Source organism: Epinephelus fuscoguttatus, linkage group LG17 (assembly GCF_011397635.1).
Source record: "Epinephelus fuscoguttatus linkage group LG17, E.fuscoguttatus.final_Chr_v1".
Lineage (NCBI taxonomy): Eukaryota > Metazoa > Chordata > Actinopteri > Perciformes > Serranidae > Epinephelus > Epinephelus fuscoguttatus.
In genome coordinates, this window is record NC_064768.1 from 27,882,890 (window position 1) to 27,910,798 (window position 27,909).

Genomic DNA, 27,909 nt, shown 5'->3' on the forward strand with positions numbered 1-27,909 from the left:
GAAGTGAAACATAGCAGTGCAATGCGTGTACAATTTGCCAGTTCCCATGTTTTGCTTTCAGGCCAACCCTACCGTGGAGCCATGCGATAAAACAGTTTTCTTTACAAATCTAAGGTGACACTTGGAGAGTAACTGATATACAAATAGTCATTTTGTGGATGAAGTATTCCTTCAAAGCCACAATGCACAAAGATCCAATGTGACCTAACCTTGTAGTTATGATAAAAAATATTTATTCTAAAATTATTTTTACCCCCTAGATATAATTTGTAGAACACTGCTTGCAAAATATTGAACTCACCCTCTTGACGTAGCTCTGGATCACTTCTGGGTCAGCAGCCTGGTGACCTGCCACACACACATCTGTCTCCAGACGGTGTCTTGCCCACCTCAGTTGGCTTTTCTCAGAACTACAGTGTGAGAAATGAAATTATTTAAACAAATATTTTGTAGAAAACATCAATCAGGTGTCATTTAGTTCAGTCCAGTTCTGCTCTTATGAACCAGAGAAATGTCAAATGTTCTCATATGTTACATTACATTTCTTTTAGCTTGGTTTCCTGTCCATTATCACCAGAGTTCCAGCTCCATCACCCAGTAACATTACAGTCTAAATGAGATTCTGGCTGACATGCTCATGTTCACGAGCACTCACTGACCCAGAATGATCACAGCAGAAGCATAATGTCAGTTCTGGTACAGGCTGAATTTTCCATTTAAAGGGAGCACACATTCACCACAATCACAATAGACTCATTAGATAGAAAAAGGGACTGAATTTCCTTCTGCTCCCACTGCAAGACACCATCATAAAAGGAGTATTCAGATACGCCTCTTCAGATTTGGATTGAGGTCAGTGGGAAGGCCGTGGTAATATCTTGTGCTCTGAGGCGTGAGTGACATTCTCAGCTAGATTTGAAACAGTAGATCTGTCAGATTTTTTTTGCTTTCATTTTTAGGGTTTTTGATGAAAGGGGATGGCGGCGATGTGGAGATAAAAGGCGGAGTTACAGGGGACAGAGGGGGGTGAGGAGGACAAAAGAAAAAGGGGGACGGCCATCACTGAAGAAAGCAGATGAAAGGATGGAGAGATGGTTTCTCTCTTTCAGCGCACCGTTCCCCTCTGGCGAGCGCTGATGATGCAATCAGCCGTCTCCACGGTGACAGGTGCCAGGAAGCAGCAGGACCACTTGGCAGGAGGGGCATCAAAGGAGCAGCGCGGCACCTGCCTGTGCACTAGAGTGTATGTGTGTCGGTGTTTGTGCGTGAGTGAGTGTGTATACAATATGCTGTTCCTTGAATTCGCATTACAAAGAGGACACAGTACGCGGCAGGATGCCCAAAACTGTTGGCTAAGCAAAGTAACTCTTTTAATTGCAAAGAGTAAGTGACAACATATGGTTGTCTGAGTGAAAAGCCACAAAGACTGATCCACAGGGGTCTCCGTCCCTGTACAATAGAGACATTTCTTCATCCAAATTATCATAAAGTTCCGTTAGCTAATGTCAAATATGTTGGAGGGAGTGTAGATCATTTGATGTCTTATAGATCACTCATGTTTTGAAAACGTCAGAAAATAATTGTGTTTTAGGAAATGGTACATAAGGTGCAACAACAAATACTATGGTATAAGATCCCTGTGAGTTATATGGTACTTTATCTCTGAAGACATTTTATTACAAAGCAATATTTGGTTCAAATAATTTTAAGAGCAAATAAATAAGACTAAGAGCCACGCTAATGTCAGCATGCAAACACTCACAATGACAGTGCTAACATGCTGCACCTACCGAAAGACTCAATAGCTAATCCACACTCGAGTTACATGTGTCATACCCCATAGCTCCTCCTGGGGTGCACGGGGGTCAGAGACCATTTCCCTGCTTCAGTTTAATAAACACCAAGTACAGCTGAGGTTGCTAGAAACTAGTTAGTAGTCTTTTGACTGGATGATGGCGCTACATGAAAAGTTAAGGGATCACCAAAGTCATAACAATTCAACCTGAGGGGGACATGAACGCATGAATGGTTGATTACTTTGACCTCTTGGAAGCACGAGATGAAAGGTTGGGAGATTACCAAAGACAGTAGGATTCATCCTCTGGAAGCCATGAATATGTGTGTGCTAAACTTTATCACACTGTTGAGATATTCCAGTCTGGAACAAAGGGGTCAATGCCATCCAGAGCCATGCCGCTAGCATAGCTACTGCCATTATGAGGCACTGGGGGAAAATAAGAACCAATAGCTAGAAATTATTGAAGACAGCTACTCAAGGGGATACTTTGCCAATTTTCAACCAGCTTTGTATCATGATATCATCATATTTTTCTCCTAAAATGTCTTCAGAAACAAATTTTAGTGCACTGTTTGGCTGTAATACAAGACTTTATGAACAGCAAGTGGGCACTATACCATTTCCTGTATTGTAAAAATAGAGGCTAAAAATACTGACTCTCAACCGTAAAACTAAGCAGCGCTGATCAAATATAAACCAACAGTTGCTGTGTTGCCTATTTCTTGAGTTTTTCAGAGACATATTTTAGGTTACTGTTTAGCTGTAATTTGAGAAGACTTATGACCAGTCGGCCACTTTATTGTTTCCTGTGTCACAACGGTCAAGATGCATCACATCACCCACCAGAAGGAGCATTTACTGGTCCAGTGTGGCACATTGCATTCTGGTAGTTGTCACTTTTCTTTACCTCTAGAGCAAAAGAGAATGCCACAGCCCCTTTTCACTTTTTTTTCTGGTCATGTAGCACCGATTTCAAAATCATCTGCATCTTTCTACAGAATAGACAGCCCAGTGTCATGAAAAGACCATCCTTCCAGCAGTGAAATAACTAAAATGATAAATATTTTAGGGCAGACTGCTTCTAAGATTGAGAAAATTGACATTATTCAAGACTCAAATTGGAATGGAGCTACAAATGTATCCACCAAAAGGACTTCTCTGCATACATGTACATGGTGTTTGGAGCAGATGTGTCAATAACTTCCACGATAAGACGCTGAGAATAAAGCTCAGCTTGCATGCTGTACAGAGCTGATAGTGGGGAGGTTATGACAATAATGTTCCACTGAATTATGACTGTGAATATTGTAGTTTTTAACAAGAGAATAATTGGGTTACAGAGGAGATACACAGCATGCAGTGTAGTCACACAGTACAGTATATTATCATGTACAGTCAAAAGTGAAAGAACTGGGACAGTGAGCTAAAGTTAGACAATTTTTTTTGTGGCTGACTCATCGGCAATTAATTTTACATCAAGAGAAAAGAGGTGAGGTGCAGAATTTTGCTTGTGGTAATGGGTCTCAATTGGCTTCCATGTCAAAACAATGAAGTTGCAAAAGCTGCTCCCTTCTAAGTACTGTCTAACTCTGGCTGCAAATGAATCATCTCATTTATCTTAATCAATCTGCCACATAAATCCATACAGTCAATCTATTTAAGTGGCACTCCTGCTGAAGACAAGGGTGTGTTTAGTTTGTGTACCTTGGCGTCTCTCGGACCAACACAGCTCGGTGCAGCTGCCGCTGGATGTGTGCATGACGAGGGCCACAAGGATGGACAAACGGATGGACGGCGACCAGGACAAAACCCTGTGCGTAGAGCTCCCTGACCTGAACTGGTAGCTCTCTGACAGAGGAGAGACAAAGCACGGATGACACCGGCACCTCTGGAGGGAGAACGGGTGAGAGGGGATGGAGGAAAAACATGGTTAGACAAGAAGGGGTAATGGGAAATGGTCAACACATGGACATGGCGGGTTGCAGAAGAGGCAGGGGAAATAGTAGAGGAGTGGAGAAAAGCTGGAACAAAGAGAAAGAGGGAGGAAAAAATAAAGGGAAAGAGGAAGAGGGACAAAGGGTGTGAAGAAACAAAGACCGAGCATGTTTCATTATGATAATTCCCCCTGAACAACAACACATGGCATCTTCACGCTAAATCTGAAACTAATTACACCAGAACTATTAGCCTCTGTCCTCACTGTCACCAGCAGTCTGGCTTTTTGGAAAACACACATGCAGACACACACATGCATGCTGGAAACACACACTCATCCATATCACAGGCACAGATTAACACAGTTTTGCCTATACAATCAGGCAGTTGAGTATAGTCAGAAATGCACACACACACATACATCAAAAGGTTGGAAAGACAATGCTATCACATTGCCTGTTGGGCGTGTGGTATTAGCAGCAATCACTAACACAGAGCTGGTTCCCTTATTAACAAACACAATGGGAAGAAAACCCCTTTACTTCAGTGGAAATGGTTAGCGGAGCTTATCGTATGGGAGCAAACTGTCACAGCAAATCCACCAGGGAGAGCGCAATGTTTGTGAGAACCGCCCTCTCAGGGTCGGCGCATTGTAGTAAAGCTCCCTCTCTGTTCACGGGGCTTTTAAGGGAACACGTGCACGTATGGCTGTGTGTTGCTGAATCGCTGAGTGAAGCCAGGTGTGTGTGAGAAAGAGAGAGAGAGAGAGGGGAGCGTGGAAAAAGAGATGAGAGAAGTGAAGAAAAGGGAGACACAGAAAGAGAGAGGCAGTTAGCAGTACCGGAGAGGGAGGGAGAGAGAGCAGAGAGATGAGGCTGTCTGTTTGTGCCTGAATGCTTGTCATCCTTTCCCATTCAATCTCATTTGCATGGGTCTGGAGAAGAGAAAATAACCTGAATAAATTAACTAGACCCACACAAAAACACACACACACACACACATGCACACACAGAGGGAGGAAAAAAAAAAGGATGTGCAAGCCATCTCATTTTCAATTTGTTCTCCATCATCTGGTGTGTTCACACATACACACACACACACACACACGCAAACATACACATGCGAGAGGCTGGCCAGCATGCTAGGATACAAGCATGTGAACACACACTCTCCTGACTCCCATCACAGTTAAAACAATGGGAGAAAAACTCCCTGAGAAAATACGACCATCACATCATCTTGGCATAACTGCTTGGAACCATGAGAGCCTTTCATCAAGCAAACACTTAAACGGGTGTCTGTGGGGACTTATCAAAAGCAGTACAGTGATGATAATAATAATAACAGCTGGAGACTGGGGTGGGGTGGCGGTGGGGGGATAACAACGATCCTTTCACCATAAACAGTCATTAGCTGTCATTAGCTGTGCACGGCTGGCACTCACCCACCGACAAGACGCGGGCAAGGCATCGCAGCTAATTCAGGCAAGGCATACAGAAGTTATTAGAGTGTTATGCAGCGCTTCAGGCTGGGAAGCGACTTCATTTATACTGTCTGCCACAGTGGGATTTCAAGGGAGGCTGCAATTCCGCTCCAGAATGGGAACATGGGAACGGCTCAGGGGCAGAAAAGCCGGGTGGAGTTTTATAGTGCCAGCTAGTAAGGGGCAGGGTTGTGTAGTGTTAGGAGTGTGCAAAAGTGTGTGTGTGTGAGCATGAATCTTTAAAGGAATACTTTACCCCTCTAATGAACATGTGTATATTAATTACTTACCCCGTGTTATGCTGAATTGAAAAACTGTTTCTCTCGCATGCTCCGGTGAACGAAGAATCCAAAAACAGAGAAAATTCAACAACAATGAAACTATATCAAAACATTTGTCTACAAACTCTCATGTAGCTCAGGCAGTATAATTCAAGTCTCATTCATCCAGTCATATGCTCAGTACTTCCCAAACAGACAGCCCTTAACTATGGGAAGCTGGACTTCAAGTGAAACTTATCCGTGCTCTCTTCAAAGCCAGACTCCATTGACAAAAACAGTCATTTTACCTTGCTGAATACGGGAGCTGCTGGTCTACCACTGCCTAATCTCTATAAACAGGTATCTGAATATGTATATATAATCTGTAGGCAACGGTATAACATTCGGGTTTCCTTTTGCAGTCCGTGTAGTATTGACCAATCACATTCAAGTGTCAGGTAAACAGTCTGGGTGGAGAAGCAAAATGCATGGGCCAAAATGCAATCTCTGAACCCACTGGCTTTTGACAATGATCCACCTTTACATTAACCTTTGATTTTAGTATCTGCATTCATATGCAAATATCTGTTTACAGAGATAGGCTGAAATAACTGGTGCATGGAAGAGGAAGTCTTGGTATGAATAACTGGAAGAGAGCACAAGTTTCACTTTGAGTTCACTTCCGAATCTGGAAGGGCTGTCTCTTTGGACAACTGGATAAATGACTTGGATTATACTGCATGAGTTGTGTGATGGTTTGTAAACATGTTTTTATATAGTTTTGCGGTTTAAATGTGGACCCTTTTTGCTTAAATTCATCAAGACGTCTTTGTTTTTGGATTCTTCGTTCACCAGAGGCATGTGAGAAAAACAAGGTTTTCTTCACAAATTCAGTTTAACACGGATGTTTTGATGTAGTGAAGTGTTTTTGTGACTTTGAGGATCAGAGAACAGAGGAAGAAGTGGAAGTGTATGCTTGAGGATATATAATAGATTGGAAACATTTGCATCCATACATGCATGTCTAAAAGGGAGATACAGACATCCAAGTTCAAGGGTGCATTGTTTAACGTACACAAGACGCTGCCAAGCGGCTGTTCCGCTGTTGATCCCCCAGTCTGCTATTTCCATCTCCACCCCGAAGCTTTGACCACATGACAGCCGCCACGTGTCCCAAGCGACGCCTCACTTTTTGACCCTGGATTTCACAAGCTGAATTCAGAGTTATGCGAGTCATCCCCCTTTCTGTAGCCGCTTGAAAGGGCTTATTAATTCCTTGTACAAAATCCTTGAATTTCTGTGTGTGTACTGTAAAGCATATTCTGTGGTGTATGTGTGCCACTGTATCTCAGCGAGTGTGTATGGGCCATCTCTTTTGCCTGTGTGCATGTGTGAATGGGAAAGAAAGAGTTTGCACTAAGCCTGCTAGGTGATGCATGGGGATTACTACTCACAGCCACCCTCAAGGCTTATCCCTGTGCTTGCTGGAGGTTCACGTTTATTTAAATAGCCTTCTAATGACTTGCAGAGGTTTTAGACAAGGATATGTGCCAAAACAGTGACTATAAAATAATCAGCTTCCTGAAGCCAGGAGCTCCCCACTGTTTTCAGAATGCAGCCACGGGGGTTGTGAGAGTTGTTGGTCAGCATCTGAGCTTTGTCAAAATGGGGTCTGAGCTCCTCAGAAGGCCCACTTAAAAGGAAATTTCTGACAATAATGGCTGACAAGTACAGTACAAGCCGGAGAACAAAGTGTGGCACTTAAGGCACATACAGCACCAATGTACATGTTATACTGTGAGCGTGCCGTATTCTCTCCAAGCCCAGTCGCCAGAGGAAAATGTTGGCATTGTACAATTATTTCAACCATGATCCGTTACATTTGTACATTTCTGATTACCTGTGTATGAGCTGACTGGGAGGTGGGGGGGATGGAGGATGGTGTGACACCTAGGCAAGATGGCTGCCAAGCTGCAGACCACTGTGCGAGACCAACAAAGGACAAAACCTGGTGTTTTTTAGTGACACACTGCGGCATTTCCGGCTGCGACTTTGCTCCCAAAACTTTAGCAAGACATCAGCAGCATTTCCAGCAGCAATGTTTCCACCAAAACTGGTTGATTTTTAATGACACATTGCAGCATTTCCAGAGGCAATGGTGTCATCATAACTGGGAGTTTTTTAGCGACACATGGCAGCATTTCCAGCCATGATTGTGGCACCAAAGCTGGGTGTTTTTTGGTGAGACACTGGCAGTATTTCCAGCTATGATTGTGGCACCAAAGCTGGGTGTTTTTTGGTGAGACACTGGCAGTATTTCCAGCTATGATTGTGGCACCAAAGCTGGGTGTTTTTTGGTGAGACACTGGCAGTATTTCCAGCCATGATTGTGGCACCAAAGCTGGGTGTTTTTTGGTGAGACACTGGCAGTATTTCCAGCCATGATTGTGGCACCAAAGCTGGGTGTTTTTTGGTGAGACACTGGCAGTATTTCCAGCCATGATTGTGGCACCAAAGCTGGGTGTTTTTTGGTGAGACACTGGCAGTATTTCCAGCCATGATTGTGGCACCAAAGCTGGGTGTTTTTTGGTGAGACACTGGCAGTATTTCCAGCTATGATTGTGGCACCAAAACTGGGTGTTTTTTTGGTGAGACACCAGTGCACTTCCGGCCGTGCTTTGCGACCGATACTTGGTGTTTATCTTAGCAAGACACTGGCGGCATTTCCAGCAGCAGTTTTGCCACCAAATCTTGTTTTTCCTACAATACTGGTGGCATTTACAGCCGTGATTGGGGCACTAAAACCATGCTTTTGAGCTAAAACATGATCTTCCCTAACCACAACTAGGTAGTTCTTGTGCTTAAACATAACCTCATTTAACCACAGCATTGTTGCAACATAAAGAAACATTAAGTTTCAACATATCTGCTATATACCTGTGGTTTGCAGAAATGTACAATATTTATTTTGGCTATTGGTTTGTATAAGACTGAAAGTGCACAAAGAAATTATCTAGAAAAATGGTTTGAAGTCAGATCAACCATTTCGACAAAAAGAGAGTTTGCCTGGAAAAGTGTGTCAGGCAGCAAAGATCTCGCAAAGTGATGGATTTGTGCTTCGTGCGCTCTCTGAGCCAAATACATCAGATAGGAAAGATGTAGCACATAAGGCAGAGGGAATGTATTAGTCTTTGTCAACAGAGGAAAATATATATCACAGCATCCAGGTGTAGGTTGTGTACACACACAAGCACAGCAGACATACACCTCCAATCAAAATAAACTTGCCCACAGGTATACAGTAGCAAAAAGCCACACAAGCACACATGCCCACACACGCTGCTGAGCATTAGACACATGTTGTAAGTTTTAATGAGCCGAGTGAGTCTCCGTCTCTGCGGGGCGGCAGAAAGTCATCAGCAGAGTTCAGCTCCTCACTGTCTGCTCCAGAGACCAGCGTTAGTCACGCAGCATCACACCTAACTTACTTCCTCACACATCCTCAGATTCTGACTCCCGCTCGCTCGTTCTCACACCTCCTCGCTCTTGAGACACGCCACTTCCCTCCTCGCTCTAGACCCGACTAACGCTCGCTGGTATCTCTCATTTTTTTTATGCACCATTCATTCTCTCACCCTCTGTTCCCTGTTGCACCTCCTTGACTTATTCTGCCTTTCTACTTTGCTTTTTTCCCCCTCTCCACTCTACCTCTTTTCTGTTCATGCTATGCGCTTTCTTATGCTCATTATCTGAGCACAGCCTCAACACAAAGGAGTGTTAAAATGTCACACCTGGCTGTTACATTTCATACTTGACATTCATGGCGACATGTCAAGGTAACCAATCAATGCTAAAATAGGAATAATGAAGATCATGGCACCTATTGTAAAGGTGCATGTCACGGTACAGCAAATTGGTGAGAGTAATAAGACAGTTCTGGAGAATAAGACATTGGTTTGGAGCTGAAATTCACATAAATGCTCCATGTGTGAAATGCAGGCCAAATACCTGAAACACTGAACACATTTTCCCTCATCCTCCCTGTGCTCACCACAGGGTCGCTCTGACCCAGTGTGAGCGAGTCGGGCTTAGTCACACGGAAATATTTCTCAGCTATAGTGCTCCTGCAGTCAGAGCAAAGCTCATAAAACAAAGGCTGACGCTATAATATCAGCAGTACTGTTTCTGGTGAGTTTCATCACTCAGCAGTCAAAGGTCAAGTGACAAACCACGCTGCACTCCTCTTCATTCTCGCTCCTCTTCCAGAGAGCACAACTTAGTTTAATAAACAGCCACCTAGCGTCACATATCTCAGAGTAGTGCCGGCATAGATGTTTGTTTTTCATTACTGTGTAGGAGTCATCAAGTCACGCTGGCAGGGAAATAATATCATTAATGGAAGCCAAATTGAATTAAAGCATGGATTTGACCGTGGGTTTCCTCAATGTCATGGACTGACATACAGATTCCTCTATCTGCCTCCTACACACACACACACACACACACACACACACACACACGGACAAACGCACAAATACAAATAAATCCCTTTGCTGGGAATGAGGTCTCTCAATCTCCACAAACAATCAGATAATCCTTCAGGAATCCTTCACTTCTCTTGGTCTCTCTATCACAAATGGAGAGGGGAGAGAGACGGAGAGAGGCAGGCATACACCCACTCACAACCACACACACACACACACACACACATGTAAACACAATCAATTCACAGTAGCTGTGTTTATCCTAAAATAGAGTATACCCATCTTAAGCAGCTCAGGTGGCGTCAGTGAGTTTACCATATAAATGACCTGCCTGTCGGTTGAAAGATAACACTAACTCTGTTGACTAAAGTGCTATAAAAGTGTTTTGTGTGAGTGTGAATGAGCCGCCATCACTGCTTGTCTGAACAGTGTGTGTGTGTGTGTGTGCGGTCTTTCTGTATCTATGTGTGTGCCGCTGCTGCCTGTGCGATTAGACAATTTATCTGCTCCTGCCTTCAGCAAAGAGAAAGACGAGCAAATCCTCATGTCTATTGTCTGTTTTGGTCACCACCACCATTCCGAGTTGCCAGATCTCTCTCAGCCAACACTACAGCCTAACCAATTTGCCAAATATAATAGGGCTGGCTGAAAATGAAGCCGACTGGCAAACAGACCATTGCCACTTGGCTGTGGTGTTCTGCCTGCTGTCTGTTACAGTGTTGCATTGGAAAGTCCTCTAAAAAATAAAAAGGACTTCAGTGAGCTACTTGCACCTGCTTCAGCTTGTCGGGTGATGGAGTGCACAGAGCAGGCTTGTAGTAACATTAAGCCATAAGGAAAAGGGGGCGATTTTTTTTTTTTTTTTTATCCACTCTATAACACTATCTGTTCCTCCTCCTCGCCTCTCTCTCCCCTCGCTCCGTCCCTCCCTTCTATCTCTTCGCAGTCCACACCAACACAACAGCAGAATTAGTATTTTTAGTAACCAGATGCCTCTGGAGGATTCTCATCAAACATCCTCAAGATGCCACGAGCATGCACACACACAAACAAACACCCACACATTATCACTATTTTTCATATTCCCAAAACACACACAACTGTGTTATTGTAACACATCAGCTTTAGTGTATTGTCATTGTGTGAGGCAGAGGTGGGGGGGGCGTTGGAGGGCACGGCTACAGCATGCACAATATAGCTGAATCTGAGAATTAGAGAACTCTTTGAACTCCCTGCAACAGGAGCCGCACAAAGACACAACTTCAGCTTATAAGCCACTTTTCGCCCTCAAGATACTTAAAGTATGAAAAAAAAAACCACACACACAGTTCCGCAGAGTTGCTGACCTAAACATTTCATTTTAAATGGTTAAAGTTGGAATAGCAACTGTGGCTATTTTACGAGTGGAACACACATACGCTGTAGCCAGAGTCGAGGATGACGATGCAGAACAGAGTTCAACAGAAAACTTAAGTAAACAAGCGTACCTAAAAACGAACAAGGTAATCGGTATTTCTTTGAATCATGACCAAATGTGAAGACACATTCCTTGGAGCCTGTCCCCCCGCTGCCAGAGTGGAACTGGGACAAATGTGAATCAGATCTGAATGGAGACTGCCTGCTGCATCTGACGGCCAAGATTTGTTTTGTGTCTGAAATCGCCTCCTCTGTCACTCATTCATTTACTGTTTCCTACTGACAAAATTAACACTCAGTGAGGTGCTCTGCTGTGAGTGATTTCAGACACTTATCATCATCACTTTGTCAGCTAAGGAGCAAAGAAAGCACTGCATTGTGGTATTTTTAGCATAAAATGCTATGTATGGTGCCCCCAGAAATTTTTTATAGGGGTGGCCAGATGTGGCGACTAAAAATCTCAGGGTGGCACACCAAAACCAAAAGCCATAACTGAATTTCAGGAATTTGCTCATTCTGTTAAGTTTATAGGCCAGTTGAAAACAATATCAACATGAGCGTTAACAAATTGCATACGGATATAATTTTGGTGTTCTATTTTACAGTTAATTTTACTAATTCTCTGATTTGCATAGACTGCACACTTATACGGATAATATTTTGAGTTTCACAACAATCTTGGCTTAATGTGTTATGTATCTCTGCATACATGTTAAGCCCGGGTCAGACCAAAGACTCATGACGAGACGAGTTGAAACAGTCCACCACTTGCAATGCGTCATTCTGCTTTCTAAAAACTTGCCGGTTCACACCAATGCCACTAGCTGAAACAGTGTATCATCTCTATACAACAACTCTCCGTGCTTATGTTCTGATTTCCAGCTTTTCGGGTTTATTTTGTGGCTGAACATAATTTGTAGCTTCTTAAAATATGAATGAGGATAGTGACAGTGAGATACTGGCTATGGTTGCAGTTGTTGTAGTGATGAGCTGGCAAAAAACAGGAACAAAACGAGCATCAGATGGGCTGTGTTTAAATAAATACACCACAATAATAAAACTAACCAGCGCCAATTAATCAGGCAATGAGAATGTGTGTGTGTTGGGGGGCATAAGCACTGACACTGGCACACCGTGAGCATGGATGTCAAGGGCTCGGCAGCAACAGAGCACCTGCAGCAGCAAGTAAACATGCCATCTGCGGCCATTCTAACTTGACAAGCTTCACTACAAGCCGCCTGGCTGTAGAAACACGTGAACAGCCTTATGTTCTAAAAGAAGCTGCTGGCAATTTGACCAGCTGAGTTGCAGGTGAGCTCATACTGACCAGTTCACACCACTGCAACTTTTCTCTGCAACATTTTAAAACCGTTTTGTCTCGTTGCGAATCATTGGTCTGAACTGGTCTCAAATAGGCTGGCTGTCCTTTTCCTTTAAAAAACAAACATACAGTTTCAGTTTTAAGGAGTACGTTGATTGTAAGGAACAAAACATTTACTGGTGGGTACCCATGGAACCCATTTTCATTCAGATATTTTGAGGTGAGAGTTCAAGGGACCCCTTTGGAAATGGCCATGAAAGTTGTTCCTTTAAGAAAATGTAGCCTAACTTGGGAGAGTTTTTTAGCCCCCTTGACAAGCTACCATGACAATGCTGGTACCAATGGATGCCTTAGGTTGTCTAGTTTTGCTACATAACACATGAAGGTGCCACAGTCTTTTTAAGACACTTATCGGCCTTCAATTATTTTTGTCGGGGGGACCAGTGGGTGGAGCCAGCAATAGTATCAACGAAGCTACGGCCACCTCTGTTCCCCCCTTAGGGCACCACTGTTAACATCAGCCATGTCATCTTCAATCATCTCAGAGATGAAGGGAATAGGATAATGGAATTTAAAGGAAAATCTGACCATGTGACCATAAATAAAACATTTTTCGTGTCTCTGAAAAAAGATACAAAAATATAATGCCCGATTGCCTGATCGCCATCCTTATTTTCTGCGTCTATTATATTTGCTAAAGAAGTGTCACACGAAGAAACAAGTAACACATGAGTATTCCAAGTATGCAAGTGTGGGAGAAGTCAAGTGAAGTCACATGTACATGTCTCTGTGGGTTTCACAAGCCCAACCCAAAAAGGACAAAGGAAAAACTTTGCACATAAATGGGTATATACAACACTGAGTGCTCACAGGAGGACTGCTACACAGAGATGATTGATGGTACATGGATAATTTTGTCCATACCTTCTTTTCCCAACAGGAAATCCAGGAAGTGGTAGGTGTAGGCCACGCCCACTTTAGTCTCCACCTGAGGCCTTCGAAGAGTGGAGTAGATATTGCCGGGGCTTCGCCTCTCCTCTGCCTTCCGCAATTTAGGAAGCCTACAACCCATATCTCTGCGATGGAGGAGAGGAGAGGAGAGGAGAGGAGAGGAGAGGAGAGGAGAGGACATTAAAAAGCATAAAAAAAAGATGGGAGATGAAAGGAGAAAAACAGAGGAGGGTGCTAACAAAGACTCGAGTAGGAGACGTGGAATTGATAGAGTTTCTAAATATACAGAACACATTAGCACTTCCAATAGTGTGTGTGTTATAGTCACACACAAGTATGAATGCTAGTGCTCACGTGCAAGCTCAAGCTGCGGGAAATAATGTGTGTATCTAACGCTCTCTCTCTAACACACACACACACACACACACACACACACACACACACACACACACTGCAATAAAACTGAAATATGAAAGTGTCAGCCATTACCTGCTTGGTGGGCTGTGATACGGGCATCTCCTAATCAAATGGGGCTGATTGGGAGCGACATGTTTGATCAGAACGAATTAAAGCAGAAATGAGACCGATTTCCTGCCCTGTCAAGCAAAGCGACATGAGACTAGATAGACGGGGAGAGGAGAGGAGAGACGTTAAACATGTTTCACTGCTAACCAATTTATATGTTGATCCAAGGGTAGCCTTGAAGCACAAAGAAATCTGTTATTGTAAGAGTTTTTTCAGATTGAGTAAGGACCAGTAGATACCCTCAAGGGTAAGTGATTGGAAACACAATTTGGAGAGAGCTTGAAAAATCCTTTTAAATTTCTCCTCTTCTGAATTTCAACAGGCAATTTAGACCCGAAGATGTCAGCTGCTTAGAACGAAAAACATGAAAAAGTACGGTGGCTTTTGGGACAAATGATTTGGGAATTGGAGGTGTGAGAATGACAAAAGAGAGGACAAGAGAGAGGGGTAAAAGACAAGAGAGGAAAGGGCGTGGTCAAATTTCGTCAAGCTAATCGGATGTGACAGCGTCGGTACCCTCAAACCATCACCACAGTTCCGCTTAATATCCCCGTCTGCTACGGCTTGTAAGAGCCGCACGGTGAGGCGCGCATCTGCATGTTTTTGTGTGTGTGTGTGTGTGTGTATGCATATGTCTTCCCCAGAGGCAGGTCTATATCTGCATCTCTGTATCTGTTTAGGGAGCATGGAGAATGACACAGTAACTCCCATTGGGCCAAGTGCACAGACATTAACTCGGCTAACGATCCTAACAGGCGACATTAAGCCTGGTGCGTGTTAGTGTGTGTGTGTGCACGCTTGGTGACTTACAGCTTTGATTGCACAGTACGTGCATTTCGAAAAGGTTACAAAGTTGCAAAAGGCAACATCCACGATACATTTTCATACCTCATCTGTCTTGAGACAGTGCACTCTGTCATTTTAAATTTTGCAAAGAACAAGCAATTAAGAGTCATTATTCTTTCAATACAACGTGGTCTTTCATAATGAGGACAAACGAGGAGAGACGGAGGGGCGAAGCTTCTGGAGGAGGCAGCAGTGTGTCTCATCTCATTCTTCCCTCTCTTCTTCCTCCCATTATCCTTCTCTCTCCTCTTGACCTGTCTGTTCCCCTCTTAAACTCTTACACCATTAGCTCTTCAATGTGTCATCGCTCAACTTCCTGCTCTTGTCTGACCCATGCCTTAATCACCTCTTTCTCTTCGGCCTCTGCTCCGCTCCTGTCCGCCGTCCTTGATTAGGACAACTCCCTTCTTTCTACTGGTACAATGGCCTTGATGAGTCTCACAGTAAACTAGTTGTTTTTGTCATTCTCTTGTTTTTGTCATCCATCTGTTTACAAGAACTTTCAACCTTCCCCACTTCATTATCAGCGAAACCTGACTTTTACTTTCTCTCCATCTGTTAACTTTTATTTTCTCGGCTTCTCTCCAGTCTTGCTCCTTCAGTCCCTTCCCCAAACTCCTGTCTCTTGATTCTGTCCTTTAATTCATCACCGTTGCACCATTCCCACGTTCCTTGATCACCCCGCGCCGTCCCGCCGGCTAGATTATACGGAGGCCAACATTACTGTCTTTAAGAGAGGGTGGCACACTCACTTTTTTAAGCTAGCGTGCAGGTACTGGTATCTTGTGAAACTAGGCTACCTAAGGCATCAGTGTGAATCAACTATGTCATGGTAGCTTGTCGGAAAGGGGTATAAATGATGCTCCAAATTTAGGCTGAAACAACAGAAATGGCTATTTTCAAAGGGGTCCTTTAAAGTCTCACCTCAAGATAAATTATATGAGGATGCAATTTGTTAACTCTCCATACTAACATAGTTTTCAAGTAGCCTATGTATTTCAACGACATAATTGAATTCCTGAAATTCAGTCATGGCTTTCAGCTTTCGTGTGCCAGCCCCAAGATTTATTAGTGGCCCCATCTGAAGCCCACTGAAAATATTTGGGGGCGCCATTGTCCTCAGTCTTTCCTGTTCTTACAATATAATGTTACATTATGTCCATCCACACTCCCTCCAACCCTCTCCGCCATCCTTCCCTCCGTCCGCCCAGTCCTGTCTGGTGGTTCAATGAGGTCTTACAGCCGAAGTGCTCCCCCGCTGAGCCTCTAAAGTCCCATAAAACTATTACAATGTCTCCAGACAGTCAGGTAACCAGCCAAGTAGGCCCTGGGTTATGACTAAGTTGGATCATGCAGATCCACTCCCAAACACTTTCCCTCCAGGGCTGTGCTTTAATACGCTCTGTCTGCAACAGGGACAAGGGGCAGGTTAATGTGGGGATGTTTAGCAGGCTTCATCCCTCCCTTGTTAGGAAAAAGGGGGTCAAGAGAGAAGGATGGAGAGGAAAGATGCAGTTAAAATATAATAATGATGATTGCTTTTTGACAAGGGGGTGTGAAGAGCAGCATATAGGGAAAGACGGAGATGTCTGTGGGGAGTCATTTGCATCCTTCCATGAGTGAGTCTTTCCTTAGATCCACTTTCTCACCCTATGCCTTAGTATTTTAATACAATTTCTACCCCACTCCAATGCAAATTATCTCAATTTTCAAAACGTCTTTATGCATAATGCATTATGCAGTGCTAAAAAAACATTATAACAATTTGGAATAACTCGCTTACTACTTTGCTAGTGGCAGTTGGTTTTATTGCTCTCAAATAAAACCTGATTGGGTCTAGTCTTGGTCTTGACTAGCCTACAGCTCTACTGTTTGATCCAACATCTCATCATCCTTTTCATTGTGCGCTGAAGGTTCTGTTTCAAAACAAAAGGGCCTCACTCTAACGGATGAACTCTGTCTGTGCGCTTTAGAAACAGATCTCTGTAATTGGACACAACGCAGAATGAAAAACCAAGGTGGTTGTAGCACCGGAGAGACTCCGTTGCCTTCAAGACTCGAGGCCCTTTTTGCAACATATGAGGCCTTCTTCCACTACATGTTGACTTCAAACAGAATCTCTCGCTTGCTCTCGCGCAAACACAGACAGAAAAAGGCCTTGACAGCGAAAAACATCCATTTAACGGGGAGAGACGGGGGAGAGAGACAGATGAAAGAAGTGAAAACCAGAGAATGGAGTGAAGAGGGGAGATAGACAGGGAGTAGCAGAGGGCTTCTCATTAGAGAATCTCTTGTAACTGAGAGTTTTGAAATGACAGCGGATTTACGCGAGAGCATAATCCGTCTGCGCTGTGCCACTGCTCCGCTACCTCCCGTGCCACTGAGGGTGGGGGGTGTCTGCTTTCCAAGAGGCAGCATTCATCTGCTGCAGAGGGAGAGTTACAGACGGGCGCAGGCTCAGGGAAATTTACAGTATACATTGAACTCATCGGGGAGCCTCTCCAGTGGTTAAAATTTTTAGTCTTTTCCTTTTGAACACTTTATGCTGTCCCAGCCATTGTCATTACACACACATTACAACTACAGTATATATGATAAATACAACTACCAATCATAATCCTCTACTGTGCTGGCTAGCTACAGGTAGCAACAGCTGCTATGATGAGAAGTGAGCAATAATAACACTGTTTCTAAATTACCTCAAACATATCTTTGATGTTTCTGTACTGCAGTTGCTTGTTGTTGATCAGCCGCTTTATACACTGATACTGATAAATCTGCAGTAAGCCAATAACTGGCCAATATTCTGTGTGAATTAATGGACTAAGTCGAGTCCCAATATACGATTTTTACCTGCCTGCCACTCACTATTTCCTGTGGTCAGGATATAAGTGTGATAATGCATTTTGAAGCATCCCAATAATTATGGGCTTAAGAGAGAAAATGCCATGCTGCTCTTATATACAAGTCTCCACAACACTGAATTATGATTTATTTTAACAATGGATGCCAATGCAAGTAGTGTGGCATTCAAGAAAAGGTTACATGCGTCTATAAGGACTTGCTTGTCTGACATGGCACTTTTTTCAATATGAACATTTTGTCTTAAATGTTGAGGAGAGACCAGGGGCAGTGCTGGACCTGGCACATTCGTCGCCCTAGGCGTGCCCCACCATCCGATCCGCCACTGACCAGGGATTACAGATGTTTTATTACCTCAGGGTCTTGAGTGCGCTGTCATCAAGAGGCCCAGAATTTCTGGCATCACTGTTGACGGCAGCTACTGCATGGCACCCGAGGAAGAGTGTTAGGTTTGTTTTTGCTGCTTGTAGTATACAGTAGTTGCTGGTTGTGTTTATTTATTTTTTTTCACCTGGTGCACTAAACTGATTTATAGCAAGCATCAGCAAATAAAACTTTCATTACTGGCTTCCAGTCTCCTTTATTATGGGACTTTATGGGCCTGCTAGGAAGCCATAATTCCTACTGCTTGTGCATGCACTGTCTATGCAAGGAATATATTAGTGTGACTCTGTATTAAGTCACTTTTTATAGATGCGTGATTGTTTGACAGCAAAGCTATGTCAATGAAAACAGCCGCATTCTTATTAATACATCATTACTGTTATATTGGATGTGTTTCACTGGATTTTCAAAATTAGAGGTGACAGACTGAGACCTGGGGAGTGGGCTTCCCTCCCACCGGGTTGGCGCTCCACTCTATCCAAGAATGGGGGAAAGGGGAAGGACAGCGAGAGCAGAATGAGACGGGGGAAATAGGGGTTGGCAGCAGAGACAGACAGAAAGAGCGAGGAAGACAGACAGAGCAGCAGACTGGGAGCATGTCAAGTTGCCTGGAGGGAGGTGCGATTCCCGCAAGCAACAAAGTAGTCACCTCAAACAGTGTTTTAATGAGGCTGCATGGGGAGGATAAAAACAAATTATGACATTGATGTATTGGTGTGTCGCGCAGCTCCTTGCACAGCCTATTTCACTCTAAAAAGAACAATTTATTAACAAAGGAAGGCTGTTTGGACCTCGGCATCAATTCACTAAACCCTGAGGTAGCCTCCAAAGATACATAAATCCATCATTTCAAATTTCAGACTGTATTTCTAAGGATAGCTGATTGCTTATAGAACATGACCTGTATAATAAACTGTCACTCACTGCTAATGAGTGCGTTTTCGAGTGCTTCCAAATACCAAGCTATAGGGTGTGCGCCCATACATAGCCATGTAACTAATTGACGCTCCTTGCATTTTGTGGGTGCAGCCTTGCTTGAAATTACATGTTTCTGGTTTTCACTCTTTGGTGCGTTCAACCTCAGGCCCCCCACCCATCACACACACTCACACACACACTAAAAACACGTGGCTGGTGCTGCCCGTGAACGCCGGTAGTTTAGTGAACGGGAAATGATACATGACAGGTCGCTTACGCACCAAATCTTTCACGTTTTGACACTTGCGCGCACACACGCACACTCTTCTCCACTCCACTCCATCCCCCCTCCTCTTCCATCTGCGCTCGACACATCTCCTCCGTCACGCATATCTTGAGTTCACTTCAACCTGTGACAGTGAGCACAGGGCTTATTCATTTCTTTCCGCCACGGATAACAAATGGCACGCAACGCAACACAAATCAAACGGCTGGCTGCGCGTCCACACCGAGAGGATTCCTCACTCTGTCACGAGTGTTTTATTGTGAAAGGTTTCCAAAGACTTCTCTGCGCCTCCTGACCTTTATTTTAGGAGAGCATTTCCGTCTCTAAACATGAACACAACTCCGTTAAAGTTGTTTCCAAACCTGAAAAACCTCACATTAAATAGCGCGTAAATAAAAGGCGCAATAGTAGAGGCAAAAAATGTTATTTGCAATTATTAAATCCACTTCCGGTCACACCTTTAGCCAATAACAGGCTGATAAATGTCAGTAATGAACAACCAAGAGTTACACTCACCAGTCAAGTCGCTCCCAGTCTGTGCGAAGTGTGTGTCGGACTGAAAGCTTCCTCACACTTGAGCCTGTCGATGCGCGTCCCTCCTCTCTTCACTGTCCGTCCCCGTCACTGCTGCAGAAATCACACACACACATCAGGTCAGATGCTGCGATCCAATGGGAACAAAACATGAATCCTCCATTTACAAACTACAACTGTCTGCTGCTGGATCTCACGGGCGGCTCATGATAAACACCGCGTCTGCCTCTCTGTCACCGGCGTGTGTGTGAGGAGGAGGAGGAGGAGGAGGAGAGGGAAGGAGGAGAGGGCGCTTTACGCACACTCTCCTCCCTGTTGTTTCCTCACTCGCTGCTCTCCAGGTTGGAACACTTTGGGAACCAATATGAATCCTTATGTGGGGTTCAACATGAATTAAACTACCCCAGTGATTATGAATTAGTTAGAAAAGTGGGGCTGCAATATACAAAGTACCACAGAGATAAGCTACTTGCAATCTATCTAGATATTCTCCACCCAGTAGTCAGTTTAAAGTTTTTTGCTCACACGTGGATGTGGGTCCTCAAATCAAGATTGGAGGTGTTTGTGTTTTTCAAGGGTCTCCTTTGGTAAATCCATATTTTATAAGAAGCTATCCAGACTTATCCATAATTCAGAGACGTCTGACAGGGGAGTGGGTGGGTGGGGCTGATGGGTGGTCACGGGCTGGACAGAACACCCTGGGGAGCGCAGTCACACCACCAGACTGTGACAAAAACAAAACGCTCTGTGACCAAAAGATGATGGGCTTGTTGCCAGGGAAGACAGGCAATCCAACCCTGACTGAAACACCAGCAGACACAGGACACAGACAGGTTTATGGAGGCTGGGAGCGGCAGTCTGAAAGCCCTGTGCTCCAACATCATCACCGAACGGCCCCCTGAAACTATGCAAGCAGTGTTGGAAATGATGCAAAGAAAGCTAAGAACCTTCACAAGCTTAAATGATAACACAGTTTAACTTTTATTTATTCAGACAAAAACATCCAAACCCTGCAAAACATGAACGCTGACAATAAACCAAACTTAGCAGTGTAGTGCCCAGGCTCTCTGAACAAAATTCTACCACTGCAATAAGCACACAGGACACCCTGAGGTCAATAGCCCTATAAAACTATTGGTTAAGAGGAAAGAAAATGTGATGTGCACCAAATGCGCATCTCCAGCCAAACAAAGCTGCTCTTTTAGTGTATAAATAAACAGAAAACAAATGAAGTGCACCAAGTGAAGAGATTATACATAAAAGAATCATACGATGACAGTAAAATGTGCAAGATCACCTGCGACAAGATTAAAACCAGTACAGCGAACCATGTACAATGAATGTTTTCCCCCCAAAGACACAAAGAGCACCTCACTTTAAATGACACTTAATTTTCAAAGTAAAACGGCTATCCACTTTTTTCCCCTCTAAATATAAGCTGATTGATGAGTGATGGTGGGGGAAAAATGCCATTTGAGAAACACCCAGTCACAGGACGGACAGTTTAGAAACCCAACATAGATGATCGGTGTGCTGTACACGCTCTGTGGAACTCAAAAAGTCTATAATGTGAGAAAAATGCCGTTCATTTACCGTCTCAATCGACACCCAATTAAGAGGAATAGAGCCCAAACTAAATGTGAGGTCTTGAATTTAATGGAATGACCAAGTGCCTGTATACTGTAGTAGAAAAGTTAATGAAATGTCTTCATCAGAGGAGCATCAGACCTGAACTGGAGTTAAAGTAGTATTCAACTCCAAGACATTGTTACAACATATAAATGTACAGAGAGCCCTGGCAGAGGATAAAAGCCCCTATCGAACAAACATTTAAAATAATAAAACACAAGACATAAATAGACAGAAATGGTGAGCTTCAAAGTCTTTTCCATTTTCCTCTCTGGGATAACTGACAAAGAAAAACAAAAAAGAATGAAGAAGTGATGAGCTTGTACGGTGAGGGTGCTCTGCTCTTTCTGTGTAACTGTCACTGCGATCCACGTGGGTTAAAAGTGATTCGACCACACTACAGTGGTCCCGACCAGTCGTGTTTCAAAGTGATTGGGATTAAACTGGTTCAGTTAAAGTGAAGGGCTCCTGCAGTATGGTGTTAAAATGGGTCTCAAAAGAATTGAGGGAAGGAAGGCGGGAGCAGGGTATTCGGGATACAGTGTGAGCGAGCGCTGTGCTTCCAGCCGTCTGGAACATCAAGATGCCATCCTGTCCGAGCTTTGACTCGCTGCAGCCACCGTGGCGTGTATCTAAAGGAGCAGATGACAAAAAAAAAAAAAGAAGAATCACACCCAGTCAGGATTAGTCCTTTTAAAAGCTTTGTTGGTCAGATAAAAACTATTACCTAAAGGATGAGAAGACAGTGAGGACAGAAAATAATGTAACTAATGCTGGGCATGATTACAGGACATCACAGATGAAAGTGGAGCAAAGCGTGAAGCAGTTTTAAAGAAATGGGTGACCATGTGCAATGGAGGGCTAACAGTATTCAGGTTCTTCTTCCAACCACTACATGCAGGGCTTGACATTAAGCTCTGTCTGGGACAAGGGGATTCTTTGGAGGGAAGAGAAATTGGCTTGCTCAATCGGACAGGTTATGTGTCATAAACAACAAACAAATATAGTGCGTCTTCTTGTTATGTGCCGCTCACAGCTCGGTTACTTAATTAACTGGGTGCTTTCAGAATACTGATTTCCAATGAATGCAGGTTTCCCCCACAATACATCCAACTCAGAATGCCTCCTGCCCAATCAGGAGTCAATCCAAGTATTCTTCAGAGCAGGAACTACTAGCAGTCAAGAAAAGTGGTGCCAATTTTCCAGGAAAAAGCACAAAGAAATACTGATGTTACAACTGCACGGTATCAGTAAAAAAAGAGAACAAAAATTGGTCAATGGCTGCAGAGACTTAGAGGAGAAAGGGATAATGTTCTTTGGAGTCTGCCAGGGGCAAATGAGTGACATTAGCCAGCTAGAATTAGCAGCTGTGCAATTCATTCGATAACAATAACGTTAGCTAAGCACCAACCTAGAAAACTGTGACCTGCTCCCACTGAGCCCGTTGCATTGAACCATTGATTCACTTGAGATCAGCTGAGTTACAAGCATAGCTAAGTGGAGAGGTAGGTGAGCTAGCTGGGAGACCATGCGTGGCAGTGATTAACACCCGTTACATAGCTGCCGAGGTGAGTGGCACCATCTGTCGGCAGTTTGGACATGCCTCCCTCAACTCGCTGTCAACTAGGAGAGAGGAGTGCATGGTGCATTTGTTTTTCATTGTTGTAGCCGTTTTTTTATAAATGACTATAAAAGTGTAAATGATCATGGTGTGAATTTATGTGACAGTTTGGGTGCTTTCCACTGTTTGTTCATCTACATTCACAAAAAAAGAGGAAAAAATAAGCATTTTTACTCAGACAGGTGACTTTTGTGCTGGACAAGTGAAAGGTACTTTTTCTTTTTTTTTCGCCTCTAAAGATAATTGTCAATTTCTGTATCATAAAGTAATTGCACTGGTTATTCCTCTATAAGAAAAGGTGTTTTAGCCTGCAGCACCCTGGCCCTCCATAGCACATTGCTAGCTGCTGTATCCCTGATATGACAGCACTTTGTTTGAGTAGTAAGTATACCTGGCAGGGGGGTCAGTAGCTGTGGACTACATCAAATTCATCATAGTCTGGACGCCACAGTCCACACAGTCCTGGAAACATAGAAGAGTGAGTATCACATTAAAAAAGGTTTCTAAGAGCAGTCTGCCAACACGTTTCAAAGACACACAGAGTTGCTATGAACAGGCTCTAATAAATTTGTCAAGTACACAAAAACAACTTCAGGCTATCATTATCAAAACTCATTGTTGATGCACTCAGTCCATTTTTCAGAACATGCACACTGGCCGGACAACACCATCTAGTGGCCTGCATGAACACTGCATATTGTCGACAATTTGTTGCCACAAACTCTACTGAAAAATACACAACACAAACACATTCAACTTAATCCCGTGGGTTTTAAAAGTCTAAATGAATGTTTTCATCCTATTGGCCTCACATGGGTGTTCAGTGAGAAGTGATCTGCATTGCATTGATACTTGATTATACTGACATCTACCGTAGTTACCTGATCGATAGGCTGTGTCCACTGGTCCGCAATCCAGTGAGGTGGAGGGTACTGTGTGTGGGGGGGGGAGAGGGGTCAGTGGTGAAACAGAGGGCAAGAGACAAACTCAGACTCGTTTCTAAAGGCGATGGGGAGGTGTGGAGTGTGGGGAGGGCAGGGACAGGTGGATCTAAGCTAGGCTGATCCCTTCATCTTATATGCAGAAACATGTGTGCAGTGCCTTGGAGACCCTGCACGGGATGATTTTGACTAATTAGTGTGGGTGGGGGTGTGTGTGTGTGTGTGTGTGTGTGTGTACCTGGTAGGCGTGGGCGTTCTGTACATGGTTCATTGGCATAGGTGGGATCATGGCCCCTCCAAAGTTGGAGTAGAAGTACGGCTGGTAAGAGACAAGTATGTTTTTATAGCTCACAGTGATCAGCAGATGTTAAAACACACACTGATCTTGAAACAGACTGAAAGGCTCCAACGTAACGACCTGTTTTTCTTGTAAGTGTCCTTGTAAGGATTGCACTATGACTGCTAATATTTTTGACAGTTGGTATTGCCTGAATAATTCACCAACTTGGATATTATTAGCGATGACATTACTCATGCCATAGCCAACTTTATTTTTTTCTATATCTTTTCTGGTAAATTGAAAAGTAAACTGATCGATCGCTCTCCACCTCCCACCTCTATTCTCGGCTGTGATAATGCGCTTAGTTCCCTTCAGAGAAAATACGGTTCATTTTATACTACAGTGTGTGTGACTGAAAGAAAAGAAAGGCGTGTGTGACAGCATTACTGATGCCGCACACAGTGTGTTTACTTGGCTTGACAACTTTGTTTTTTATCATTAAATCTGCCTGTCTAATGAAATGAGATTCTTGATAGCTCGGCTATGCGCGTGTATGTTACCTGACTGTAGTGGCTGCCTCCACTGATGAATGGCGAAGGTTGTGCCATACCTCTACCCATGGGTGAGCAGCAGGTGTAGCAGAAGTACTGAGTGGGGCTCATCCGGCGGTCTGGGACAACCACATGGGCCCCTAATGAAGAAAAAAAATTAGACGACAGTATTAAACATGTGGTAAGATCATATATTTTCACTGCCAACCAAACAGCCAATGACATTCTTATGAAGTGTATCAGATTACATACGAGAGCTCCTTTCTTTCATGATGGCAGGGCCAAGCCTGAGATTATGGCCCTTAAATCGGATCTGTTGCTATGGCAAAAAACACAAACAGAGGAAATATTAATCAGTTGGAAATTAATAGAAAATAATAGAATGACAGTTCCACAGACAGACACCCACTCACCTTCAAGATTGACTGAATATCAACATCTTCATTGAAGCGCACAAACCCATACCTAGGAGCACAAAATACAACTGAGAATTAAACATAAAACACAAGTCAATACCAATAGCCGTGTAAAATCATGAAAAAAATAAATCAGAGCACAAACCAAGCTAATTAATATTCACAAAAACTAATATGCAAATAAACAACCCCCCAAGTTTACACCCACACACTTTCACACAAGTTTAATGACAAATACTGAAAACATACTCTGTAAGGAAGAAAATTAACGACTCAAAACGATTTCGGATTCATGCTTCATGAACGCTGAAGGTCATATGATTGCAGTGCGATACACAAATGCATAGTAGCTCCTTTTCATTGTCTCTTCTAGCGTCTTAATTGAAAAATAATGGATCAAAAACATAAATTGAAAATGTACTAATAGTAAAAAGATTGTTAAATTTAACACTGTAGCAAAAAGAGTCACCTTAGAGACATTAATAATTAATATAGAAATAATAAGCCAAGACCTCTCTTTCACTGTGATTTAGAAAATGGTCAGCGGGCCATTCAGCACCCTGTCCAGGGCCACAATTGGCCTGTTAGTTGAGTATCACTGCCACAAGGTCTCCAAACAGCAAAACTCACCCTTTGCTGATCCCGGCACGGTCTGTGATCAGTTTTACTTCCTGGACAGTACCATCTCTCCCAAAGATCTCCCGCATATCATTTTCATCCACCTGAAGGTGAAAATTAATTTCAGGTTTAAAAAAAATATAAGATTTTAGTTACAATACTCCATTTGGTACTCTAGAAAAAGGAAAAGCAGCCCTTTTGTTCACACTGTGCAGTTCAAGGACACTAAAACTCTTCCATAAAATTGTGTGTTTTGAATAAAAATCATTAAATTCAGAAGTAATTGCATTGCCAAGGTCCCCCTCTCATAGTTAAACATTTAACTGAAAGTTGGATTCAAGTGCTGACCAATTTAAATGTGCTATGGCATGAAGTTTTAATTCAAGGTAAAGTAAAACTTTCAAATGAATTCATCTTTTTTTGTAAATGTGTGGGCAGAAAGCAGGTAGTTAAGCTATTTCACTCAGAGATACACTTGACAGCAGTCTGTTATCCACTGGTGGGTAAAGCCAGATTCCGATAACACACTTACACCAATCCAATGTTTTGTCAAGCTATTGAGGTCTACTTTTGAGTGAGCCAATTAAGATGCAAGGTTTTACACTCAAAACAGTAAATGAAAACGCTAAAGACATGAACCCTAATTAAATCTTAGTTAATTAAGCAGGCACTGAAGAATATGGGGCTGGAAAAGTCAGTTACTCAGTTCCCGTAGATGAACAAAATACATCTGCTCTTACCGTCATGTTAGTCCAACCAACAAAGAGGGTGTTGGGAACCACTTTGCCTCTGGGGGGGATGTAACCATTTGACAACTTCTGGAAAGGTGAAGTCTGGTTGCTGCTCCTGGGATTGTGAATGTCCTTACAATAAAATGTTTGAATTAGTGGCATGACAGGAGAAAACAACAACACAAAACTATTGCAGTCCTATTTTTTCTCAGGGCCAACACTTCAAAAATACTCATGATTAAATAAAAAATTAAACTAATAGATATCACCATGTCACTTCCTTAGCTGATTCCTTACTCAAAGGCAATTATTTTTTGTATTGCAAGTTTTCTGAAATTGAATGTTTAAATATGCAACTGTGTTTAATCTTATTAAATTTTGCATTAATTTACAGAACAGAAGTCTGAACTAAAAAACAGCTAAATAAGTATTTTGGACTTTTCTGTTCACTTGTCTGAAAGACGACATGTTACAGAAGCCCGGAGTGACTCGCTGTAAGCTAACATTGACACGCACATTCCCGGGAATAAACGACGGCTGCAGGATAACATTACTCGGTGGTAAGGTTAGCTTTCACTATCCTAAATGTTACCTCGGTATAACTTAACTTAAATGGACTCCAACAAGCAAATATTGATCTGCCCACCGGTAAGCAGCTACAAAGTAAACGGCATCAACAAAAAAAGTCAGCGGGATTGGCCCAAGTTATCGTTAACCCTAGCCGTTGCTAGCTAACATCAAACGTAGCTAAACCGCTAACCGTGTTAGCCCGTGCTAATGCTAGCCACCAGCAGCTAGAGCGCCATTTTCAGCTCTCAAGTCGAAGATCGCGACTAGCTAGCAACGATGTTAGCGCAGCGGCTAGCTAGCATACTGATCAATAATTCACAAGCCTTCAATTAAACACATGGATTGTTTGATTAGACTTGTAACAGTTTGCACATGAAACTGTAACTGAAACTTACCATGTCTAAAATAATTAAAACTTTATAAGTTGGCCAGATACACTCCAGTGCAACCAGTGGCGTTGCTTTCGCCCGACGACAGCCACCTCACAGCAGCCGAAACCACGCCCACTCCACATGACTAATCTAACATCCGATCATCCTATCAAATCCT

At 43.2% G+C, this 27,909-nt stretch overlaps 2 protein-coding genes across 5 annotated transcripts in view; both read right to left on the reverse strand.

The window, feature by feature from the left end:
• rftn1a (raftlin, lipid raft linker 1a) overlaps positions 1-20,304 on the reverse strand; it is a 29,741-nt gene extending 9,437 nt beyond the window's left edge. For 2 of the 3 annotated variants that reach the window (XM_049602473.1, XM_049602471.1), the window contains exons 1-4: positions 19,986-20,304; positions 13,622-13,773; positions 3,503-3,686; positions 302-410 (exon numbers count right to left, since the gene is read on the reverse strand). In XM_049602473.1, coding sequence (XP_049458430.1) covers positions 302-410; positions 3,503-3,686; positions 13,622-13,769 — 441 coding nt within the window. In that variant the 5' untranslated portion in view covers positions 13,770-13,773; positions 19,986-20,304. Of the gene's footprint in view, positions 1-301; positions 411-3,502; positions 3,687-13,621; positions 13,774-14,137; positions 14,268-14,412; positions 14,555-19,985 lie in introns of all 3 variants that reach the window. The other variant, XM_049602472.1, reaches the window with a different exon arrangement.
• Positions 20,305-20,986: 682 nt separating this feature from the next.
• On the reverse strand, positions 20,987-27,898 carry dazl (deleted in azoospermia-like). Of its 2 annotated transcripts, XM_049602282.1 has the most exons (10): positions 27,756-27,897; positions 26,800-26,922; positions 26,072-26,163; positions 25,439-25,490; positions 25,278-25,344; positions 25,035-25,165; positions 24,433-24,513; positions 24,135-24,185; positions 23,645-23,715; positions 20,987-22,264 (listed from the first exon to the last, which is right to left on the reverse strand). In XM_049602282.1, exons 1-9 carry the CDS (start codon positions 27,756-27,758, stop codon positions 23,671-23,673), a joined length of 645 nt encoding a protein of 214 aa, XP_049458239.1. In that variant the 5' UTR covers positions 27,759-27,897; the 3' UTR covers positions 20,987-22,264; positions 23,645-23,670. The 2 variants fall into 2 exon arrangements, with proteins under 2 accessions (XP_049458239.1, XP_049458240.1); XM_049602283.1 differs by lacking the exon at positions 24,135-24,185 and having other exon boundaries at positions 27,756-27,898.
• Positions 27,899-27,909: the final 11 nt, after the last annotated feature.